The 8,842-nt window shown below is 40.9% G+C and overlaps 3 protein-coding genes and 1 non-coding gene across 5 annotated transcripts; 2 read left to right on the top strand and 2 right to left on the bottom strand.

The window, feature by feature from the left end:
* Positions 1 to 261: 261 nt before the first annotated feature.
* Positions 262 to 2,094, bottom strand: ccdc122 (coiled-coil domain containing 122). Its single transcript, XM_029513383.1, has 6 exons — positions 2,070 to 2,094; positions 1,693 to 1,808; positions 1,081 to 1,479; positions 881 to 997; positions 660 to 733; positions 262 to 358 (listed from the first exon to the last, which is right to left on the bottom strand). The coding sequence occupies exons 1-6, from the start codon at positions 2,092 to 2,094 to the stop codon at positions 262 to 264; spliced, it is 828 nt and encodes a 275-aa protein (XP_029369243.1).
* A 372-nt stretch (positions 2,095 to 2,466) lies between these two features.
* LOC115054797 (peptide chain release factor 1, mitochondrial-like) lies at positions 2,467 to 5,806 on the top strand. Of its 2 annotated transcripts, none has more exons than XM_029520229.1 (9): positions 2,467 to 2,962; positions 3,160 to 3,251; positions 3,336 to 3,417; positions 3,547 to 3,654; positions 3,844 to 4,016; positions 4,110 to 4,227; positions 4,333 to 4,469; positions 4,544 to 4,642; positions 4,726 to 5,806. In XM_029520229.1, the coding sequence occupies exons 1-9, from the start codon at positions 2,563 to 2,565 to the stop codon at positions 4,882 to 4,884; spliced, it is 1,368 nt and encodes a 455-aa protein (XP_029376089.1). In that variant the 5' UTR covers positions 2,467 to 2,562; the 3' UTR covers positions 4,885 to 5,806. The 2 variants fall into 2 exon arrangements, with proteins under 2 accessions (XP_029376089.1, XP_029376080.1); XM_029520220.1 differs by having other exon boundaries at positions 3,154 to 3,251; positions 4,726 to 5,803.
* On the bottom strand, positions 5,190 to 8,426 carry wbp4 (WW domain binding protein 4). The gene is made up of 10 exons (XM_029520242.1): positions 8,322 to 8,426; positions 8,073 to 8,145; positions 7,921 to 7,983; positions 7,460 to 7,586; positions 7,146 to 7,352; positions 6,948 to 7,012; positions 6,760 to 6,835; positions 6,412 to 6,623; positions 6,093 to 6,307; positions 5,190 to 5,975 (listed from the first exon to the last, which is right to left on the bottom strand). Coding segments are annotated over exons 1-10 (1,242 nt in total). The 5' UTR covers positions 8,324 to 8,426; the 3' UTR covers positions 5,190 to 5,773.
* Positions 8,427 to 8,632: 206 nt separating this feature from the next.
* Positions 8,633 to 8,704, top strand: trnae-uuc (transfer RNA glutamic acid (anticodon UUC)). Its single transcript has one exon. It is a non-coding gene; the product is annotated as a tRNA-Glu (tRNA).
* Positions 8,705 to 8,842: the final 138 nt, after the last annotated feature.

Raw genomic sequence — 8,842 nt, 5'->3', positions numbered from 1 at the left:
AAGCAAATATCTTAAGTCTTTAATGAACATATTCAGCAATACCTTTTACGTCAACATCAGGTATCCAACTACAAAGTTCAGGTGGGGGTTTTTGCGATCATGCTCAACAGTTTTTGGCAGACATTTACTTGACACTGCTGCCCCCACTTGTGCAAATGCAGTAACACCAGCAATCCTCCCTTAAACAAACACCCGTAATAAGAACAACACAGGTTTACATTTAATCTGGTGACAAAATCAGAGCCAAATGAGACACGTATTCTAATGGCCACTGCCTGCTGGGCCCTGTGATGATTCCCACTGCTTCTTGAGCTCAGCTAGTTGTCTTTCCTTGTTGTAGATGTCTTCAGACATTTGCCTGAAGTAAAGCAGATAAAGGTTCACTTGTTTTAGTGTGCTGCCAATGTCCTTTTAGTCAATGAAAACAAATGAAAAGCGGTGTGTGGTTTTTATTGGAAAATCTCTTGGTGCTCTGGAAAATCCTTTTCATGACTTAATTATGGAACAATGTTTTGAATGTCGGAAAAACAACTAAATATGTCACTTTACTCAGCATTTTTTGCAAAGCATAGTTTGGAATAAGTGTATTTAAGTTGTATGCAATGTTGCATGACAGTTAATAGTTTGATCAGGGTTTGTTTTTTGTTTTTGTTTTTTACCTGTGGACAGCTTGGGTCCTGCTCAGTTGGCAGTGAAGGCGCTTGACAATGGCTTCATAGCGCTTGTTCTGGATCTGAGGCAGCGAAACACAAACATAATAAAGTTTGGTGAGTTTTCACTGAGACTCTGACATGCCCCTTAGGATGAATGTGTACGTGTCTGGTTGATTGTTGTTATATAAACGTCCGCCCTGTGACAGATAGTTTTCCCTTTGCCGTACTGCAATGTCTCTCTTGATCTGAGTGTGCGTCTCATGCTCCTCTTGCAGTCTCTTTCTCTTCTCAGCAATGTCCTTCTTTGTCATAGAAATCTTTTCCTTCAGAGCATAAATCTCTCTCTGCAGAAATAAGATGCAGATCAATGAAATTCCTACTGTGCAGAATGATTTTGGAGATTTATAATTCAGGATAATTTTTTCACCTTTGCCATATGCACTGTATTTCCATTTGGATTATTTAAGTCTTGATTCAGGTCCTCTATCTTTTGCCTCAATTTCTGGACCAGTGTCCTCTTCTCCTCCAGCCCCTGATGGGCCTCTGTCTGCCTTGCAGTATGCAGAACAGCTGCCCTGTGACCCTCCATCTTCTTTCGGTAGGTGTTGAACCTTTCCAGTGCCATGCAAGCTTTCTCCTCCTCGTTACATATAAGAAAGTGGAGTTCTGCGTTTTCTTTGGCGACGGCTACACAGCGATCGTGCAGGCCTGTTGTCTGCCGCTCCAGGTGCTCCATGTCGCCTTCCAGCAGTAGGATTTCCCTCACTGTCGACCTGAGCTCCTGCTCTGCCATCTCACCTTTCAGCTCCTTCTCTGAAAGAGCTGCCTGGAAAGAGGGTCATCCCACATTCAAATCAAGGGGGAACTCCCAAACCAACACATTTCAGTAATAAACTGTTATCTGTTGTTTATTGCCAGCACTGCCAATCACCACCCCTCATTACTGATAATATATATGTTTGAAATGTAGTGCAATCAAAGAATGTGCAAATCAGAGGTTGGACATTTTAGCCTATGTTGAATTAAAGGTCAAATGAACCTGGAGGGAGCTCAGTGTCCCCTCTTTCTCCCTCAGGTCCTCAACCTGGCTGTGGCCATGTCGGCTAACATCCTCCACTGCCTCGGCTAGAGAAAAGCCAGTTTCATCATGAGTTCCTGAGAAACAAGGAATACAATTTCATTTAAAAACAAGCACAATACCGCAGCGAGGAAGAGCATTTCAATATCAGTGAAATGGTGTACTAATCCCAACATTTAGCACAATGAAGTGAATCAATACGAGGCTGAGGTGAGAGCATTTAAGCTAGCAATTGGCTAAGAAGCCAACGTTAATGCAGTAAAATATTTAATGGCAAGCTGAATTTATGATTCACGATTTACTAACATTATTATTATTAATTGACATAATAATCCTACCGTCATCGGCTCTGAAATGTGACATTTTTCCAGTTTTCAAGCCGAACTTAAACTGCGTTAGTTTCGTCTCAAACAAGCCAAAACCGAAACAAAAATATCTTTAGTGACGAAATTAAAGCTAATTCTGAAAAATGAAAGACTTAATGAATAATGAATGACTGAATTTACTATACTGTTAAATAAATAGTTATAAAACATACACAAATGCGCCAATCTGCCTTAATTCTTAATGCTAGCTAACGTAAAAGTTTGGTAACTATTGTAACTATTTGTTATCTTAAATTCAATATTTAACTTGGAGTTGCACTGTGGTGGGGCAGTCACGAGGTTAAACTACATTTCCCAGAACCCCTTTCGGTGCTCGTTGACCTCAGTCACCAAACTTCATCCGGGCTCTTTTCCTGCTAGCTGCAGTTGCAATGGAAACACTTCAACAACCTTCGTAAATATAGTTATTTTTTTTTTTACATTTTTGAGCTGTAAATGTAGTGGCATGGCCGTCGGCCGCTGGCTTGGCTTGTGCTCGCTGTGCAGTCGTGTTGTTTATCACAATGGAGGAGGAAAAGGAGCACGGAGGACACTGGCGGGATATGCCAGCATCGGACGAGCTAACCTTCCAGATGTGTCTCACCTCTCGGCTTCCGTAGCACCGAGACGCCACAGGCACAGTGACCTGGGGAATTTATATCACAATGAGTCTGTCCAGAAGTACCTCCAGCTGCTCCTGGAGGAGCACAGAGACATCTGCAGGAGGCTACAGCACGTTTACCTCACTGAGTCAGACAGGAAAGTGCTGAGGAAGAGACACACAGAGCTGCTGCCTCTGGCAAACATAGCTGGCTGTATTGAAAAAGCTCAAAAGGATCATGAGGAAGTCTCTTCACTCCTGCATGGTGATTATTTTAGATTTTTTTTAAAGTAAGAAATAAGCAACTGGAGTACTTATTCTTATTCTAATGATTTCCTGATGTTCTTTATATATTGGGTCAGAATATTCAAGTGCATTTGCAGTTGCAATTAAGTGGATTTTCGTTCATATTTTTTGTCAAATCGTAGCTGGCTTCAAATGTCTGACTGACTGCAGGTTCAGCTGGTGCCAAAGATGAAGATGAACAGCTGGCTCAGCTGTTAAAAGAGGAGGAAGCGCAGATCTCCAGCAAGATTTCATCCTTGAGAAAAGATGTAAGAACAGATGCTCAAAATCCTATATGTATTGGAATGCATAAAAGCAATTGTTAATAAATGAGTGGCTTTCTTTCTCTACAGTTGATCAAAGAACTTGTTCCCACTGACCCTCTGGACTCCAGTAATGTCCTCCTGGAGGTTGTATCAGGAAGAACAACTGGAGGTGTGTAAGAATGCAAGAGCACCGGTTTCATTAATTTCCTGTTCTGTTCTGTTTGTAACAATTTAAATGTATCATCTTGAGAATAATATGTTTTCTCATGTAGTGTGTTATCTGTGTATGCGGTTTTAGGTGACATCTGTCAACAATTCAGCAAAGAAATGTTTGACATGTATCAGGGTTTTGCATCTTACAAGAGCTGGGACTTTGAGGTTTATAATTACGCACCTGCTGAGTATGGTGAGTCACGTCTTGGTTATATTTCTGTATCATTCATCCTTTTTAGTCTTAATGAACAGCAACAATTTGATTTGTTGGGGCAGAATCAGTGCTGTAAGTGCAGCACTCCTTCCAATGCTATGCCAACTTAAAACATTTGAAGAGGGACATTACAGCTAAAGTTTAACATTTTTTTCTTGTGAGTCACAGGTGGTTTGCACCATGCAGCTGTCAGAATAACTGGGGACAATGTGTACAGAAATCTGAAGCATGAAGGAGGAACACACCGGGTGCAGAGGATTCCTGAGGTGGGCCTGTCCTCCAGGATGCAGCGTATCCACACAGGAACCATGACTGTCATTATCCTGCCTCAACCAGTGCAGGTACACTTGTTTCTTTACCACCTGTGTTCTCAGGAGTCTGCATTTATTCACATGGCGAAAAGCATTTGTGTCATGATTTTTATCTGTACGTAGTTTGATGTCCACATCGATCCAAAGGATCTTCGCATTGACACATTCAGATCTCGAGGTGCCGGGGGTCAGAGTGTAAATACGACAGACAGTGCGGTGCGCATTGTTCATCTCCCCACTGGTATAACATGCCATATTTCTCAAGCAATCACAGGATTTTGTAACACATGCAAAAAGCTCTGTTAATTTAAATAGACACATGACTCCTAGTTTACTCTTCCAACAGGAATAACAGCTGAATGTCAGCAGACTAGGTCTCAGCTGCAAAACCGGGACACTGCCATGCGTGTGCTGAAGGCCCGGCTCTACCAGAGTATGATGGGTAGAGATACTGAGCGGAGGCAATCGGCACGGAAGCAGCAGGTGAGCGAGCGGCTCGCACAGAACATATTTTTACAAGATAAATAAACGTAATCCTCACATGTACTTAACTACAGGTGGGTACCCGCTCCCAGTCGGAGAGGATTCGCACCTACAACTTCAGCCAGGATCGTGTCACAGACCACAGAACTGGATATGTCACAAGAGATATTAAGGTTACCTATACAAAGTATCATTATGTCCAAATCCTGCTTAAATCATAAGACTCTGTTAACCTGTACATTGTCTTTGTTTGTAGGAGTTCATGAAAGGAGGCGAAGCCCTTGATGACCTGATCTCCAACGTACTTGAACACGCAGAGAGGGAGGCTCTGCTGGAGATGGTAGAGAGCACCGGCACCAGTCTTAGACAACATGAGTCTGGACAGTCCAACATAACATCCCGTCATGTGGACTGACCATACAGTGGCTTAGTAGCTAACTGTAAGCCATTTATATTTTACCCAAATTGTAATATACATACACACTTGCTCTCAAGACTGAATGTGTAGACATCATGATTTGTTGCCAATTAGGGTGTGGTAAAATCACCTATCAGCTTTATACACACTCACCAAAAGCGTGTCACACCCTGCATATGTGGACCAGCTGATGAGCAACCCAGTACTTCCTTCAGTGTTTTTTCTCTTCCGTCATCCTCTGATAAACAAATGTTCTCTTCACCTTTGCTGAACAATTTGTTATGGATGCTGGAATTTGAAAGTTAATTGTTATGATTTTTTATTCGGTTATGGCTAATGAGTGAGTAAAAAAAAATCCCAAAACATACATCTGTACATAATGTTCTAATTTCTCACAAAATCATCATTTAATGTTACATTTTCCCATCCTGTAATCTATGACATTTGCTTACTTTAACTGACATGTACTGCAATGAAGTTTCCACAAAAATGCCATATTAGCTTTTCATAAATGACATTGGTTAAAAAAAATACAAAAGTTTTATTGTCCAGCATGGATTCATCTCAACAACAAAGAAATATCTGTTCTACAATCATCAAGCCAGGATGACTAGAATATCGTGGATATGTGACCTTACTATAAAAGTGTTACACACCATGATGAAAGACCTCAGTTGAGAGAGAAGAATGTGGATTGTATCCAATGACAGTTATCTCATTAAGGAAAAAAGGATGATGGGCAAATTATCCTAAAAATGTTAATATAAAAAAAAAGAAGAAGAAGATATTCATGCACACTTCAAAGGTCAAATTGCCAGCCTGTTTCTATTAAGGTTTGTATTTGTGTAAAAGTATCAGACAGGCTTGATGTTTTTCTGCATTTGGATCAGTCATCATTGTCTCTCTGTCTGAGGCTCCTAGATTTGCCATTCTGTGTCTTGTTTTTCTTGAATGAAGCAGGTCCGCTTTCATCTCCAAGGGAGGTGATAACACGCTCTTTGAACTTGGGTTTGGGCTCTGGCGGCACATCAGCTGGAGCCTTGGCTGAGCTTCCCTCCACTTGCGGCAACTGTAAGTCCACCTTCGCACTGGAGAGGAAAGAAAAAATAAAGTAAGCCTTGTCAGCTGCAACTGAAATCAATTAGCAGCTGAGTCCTACCCAGCCATTTAAAGGCACTGAAACCTGCTCCAAAGTCTTCACTTACTATGGATCCTCCTCTTGCTGGATCTGTTCCCAGGTCCCATATGGATTGGCAGTTTTCAGCCTTTTGGCTTGTGTCTGCACTGGTGTCCGCTGTTCCTCTCTCTTCTCCTCAGGTACGGCTGCTGTAATTTGGACCTCCTCCTCTTTTTTCGGAGTTTCATCATTGGCTTTATCTTCTCCCTCCTTTTCTGACGGCTCAACCTCTGCTTTCCTTTTCTGAAAAGAGAAAAACTAAGCGTTTGTTCTTTTTTTCCATGGACAGAAGAAGCAGAATTAGGTCCTTTTTGTTGATCATCATGCACAACTAGAATTGCTCTCACCCTGAAGCTGATCTTTGGGATTTTGGACTGCTGACTTGTTTCTTCAGCGACTTCAGCCTCCTGAGATTCCTGAGTCCTGTTGGGGCTCTCTTCATCTGAAAGTGGCTCAGACTGAGGGGTTAAAGGCTCTTCCTGACTCTCTTCTTCTTTGACGGGTGAAGATCCAGAGGCCTCATTTAAATGAAAGTTCTCTGGTTTCTCCCAGCTGGATTCTGTGAGGTGAGAGAGACAAAGCATGTGAATATCTTACAGAATCTCAACAAAATCTGGGAAAAAGAAAGAGAAAGTAAAAAAGCAAACACAGAAAATAAGTGGTATTAAGAGTAAATTCTTAAAAACATATTCCACCTCCAGTTTCTGTGTTATAGTAGTATGTATAACCATCAGGACTGATGGCTTCCATCCAAGGACAGCCAGAAAAATTCTAAAAAAAAAAAAAGATACAAAAATATGAACAAGTACTGAGAACAGAACAATGCAATGCAGTCTAAAATGAAAACATCCTCAAATAGCACAAAAACGTTTTGATTATTCACCTCAGTCTGTCCAGATTGCGCAGAACTTTCTCCCTGGAGACCCTGTGGATTCTCCCATTGAGATTCTGTGGTTAAAACAACATATTATCACAAAGACATTGGAAAAAGTCAGTTACTGCTGAATTATAGAGTTATGTATTTTTAAAAAAACTTTCAAATGACATGTTAAAATAGAAATGCATTTTTAGGTTCGCTTACCTCCAGTTATTGTGTTGTAGTAGTATGTTTGGCCATCATCTGTTTGTCCTTCAACCCAAACCTGTGTTTCTGGTTGTTCTGTGAATTTCTTGCTTGCTTTTTCTGCTTTGTTTTTCTGTTTTTTTGGCTTGGATTTTACCTGAGGTTGAGGTTGAGGTTTAGGTTGTGGCTGTACGGTGCTTGCCGTTTGGGCTGGTGAACTTATTCCTAACACAAAAGATGATTTCAGTTGACCAAAAAAAGCTGAAAAAAAGCTTAGGTTCTAGGCAGCCCATACACTACACATCATTTTCAAGAAAATGTCAAGCACTAACCTGCTGCCTCCCGCTCCATCCTCTTCAGATCTTCCTCATAAGCTTTCATCGCAGCCTCCTCCATTGCTGCGAACTGTTTGGTCATACGTTCTTCCTGCTTTGCCTTTTCAATACTCTTCTTTTTAATCTGCAGCGAGATGGACAGGAGGACACGGGTGACTGGTACTAGCCAATCAGAAGAGAGCTTTGAATTGAAAGTGTTATGTCTGGAGTTTTATCTCCCTTGCCAGTCCTGAGGGCAGTGCCAAGACAGGCAAGTTTTTCTTGGCTCCATGCTAATCACTGAGAAACCCAAGTATTGGTTGCCGAACATTTTTATTTGTTGTTCACAACAACTACCCACTTAGCTGATCGAGTACAAATCAATTCAACATGTTAGGAATCAAACAATCATTTTAGCAATGTGTCAATGAAAACTGATTTATCCCTGTTTGAACACAAAAAGAAAAACGTGTACGTACTTCTGATATTTTGGCAGCCACATTTTCTTTGTGATTCTTTCCTCTTTCATGGAACTCAATACTCTGCAGAACAAAACAAGCAACATGAGCGACATTGGCATGACATTTGGGGAGTCCTCAGCATCGTAAACGTGATATTACGACCCACTAACAGGTTTGTTGTCTGCAATCCAGCACTTGCAGTACTGACAAAATTTCCTCGGTTGGGACTTCCAGTAGTCGGCCCTGAAACAGCACAAAACAATCTTATTAGCCAGCACATGTATATAAGTTATATTGCCTTTAGCAGGGACAGCTAACGTGCTTGACCTGAAATCAGAAATCCTGCCCAGGGCTAAACAATTCAATTGTGCTGGTAGATACGGTATAAATTAAACTGTTGGCGTAAATATTTTACTTACATTTTAGTTATGTATTTGTGGGTTAAAGTGCAAAGAAGAATTTAAAATGTGGGAAACACACATAGACAAACCGCTTCCCACATTTCAAGAATAACAACACAGTCCATTTCCGATGACGTCATCGTCAATCGCCGAGCAACGAAACGAAAAAACGCGGCACAAAATAACATCAGTTAGATGTTAGAAAAACAGGGAACAGGAATCAATACATAAAATATTCCTTTTTTTATATAATTTATAAGAAACTGTAACAACCCTACTTCTTACTTTGTGATTCTTTAAATACACACGGTCTTTCTTCGTGTGTAACGTCCCATATGGTCTAGCGGTTAGGATTCCTGGTTTTCACCCAGGCGGCCCGGGTTCGACTCCCGGTATGGGAACAAACTTTTCTTTTATTATTATTATTATTTTGTTGTTGCTTTGGTTGCAGGTCATTTAACACAAACCAAACGCATAAACTAACCTTTCATGCGCAAAAATAACAAATGCTAATATTAATGCAGTCACTGATAATGCGA

Source organism: Echeneis naucrates, chromosome 2 (assembly GCF_900963305.1).
Source record: "Echeneis naucrates chromosome 2, fEcheNa1.1, whole genome shotgun sequence".
Classification (NCBI taxonomy): Eukaryota; Metazoa; Chordata; class Actinopteri; order Carangiformes; family Echeneidae; genus Echeneis; species Echeneis naucrates.
Note: the sequence above shows the minus strand (reverse complement) of the source record. Positions and strands in the feature narration are given on the sequence as shown.

What these genes read in the sequence shown, in the direction of transcription:
- wbp4 (XM_029520242.1), bottom strand. An exon ending in GATGGAGCGGGAGGCAGCAG is followed by an intron (nt 7,353 to 7,459) that starts GTTAGTGCTTGA and finishes CTTTTGTGTTAG; the next exon opens with GAATAAGTTCACCAGCCCAA. An exon ending in CAGCAAGAGGAGGATCCATA is followed by an intron (nt 5,976 to 6,092) that starts GTAAGTGAAGAC and finishes TTTCCTCTCCAG; the next exon opens with TGCGAAGGTGGACTTACAGT.
- ccdc122 (XM_029513383.1), bottom strand. Translation starts at nt 2,094, where the DNA reads ATGTCACATTTCAGAGCCGATGACG. An exon ending in ACATTTCAGAGCCGATGACG is followed by an intron (nt 1,809 to 2,069) that starts GTAGGATTATTA and finishes CTTGTTTCTCAG; the next exon opens with GAACTCATGATGAAACTGGC. An exon ending in AGATCAAGAGAGACATTGCA is followed by an intron (nt 734 to 880) that starts GTACGGCAAAGG and finishes TCGCTGCCTCAG; the next exon opens with ATCCAGAACAAGCGCTATGA.
- LOC115054797 (XM_029520220.1), top strand. Translation starts at nt 2,563, where the DNA reads ATGGCCGTCGGCCGCTGGCTTGGCTTGTGCTCGCTGTGCAGTCGTGTT. An exon ending in AGTCTCTTCACTCCTGCATG is followed by an intron (nt 2,963 to 3,153) that starts GTGATTATTTTA and finishes GACTGACTGCAG; the next exon opens with GTTCAGCTGGTGCCAAAGAT. An exon ending in ATCAGGAAGAACAACTGGAG is followed by an intron (nt 3,418 to 3,546) that starts GTGTGTAAGAAT and finishes ATGCGGTTTTAG; the next exon opens with GTGACATCTGTCAACAATTC.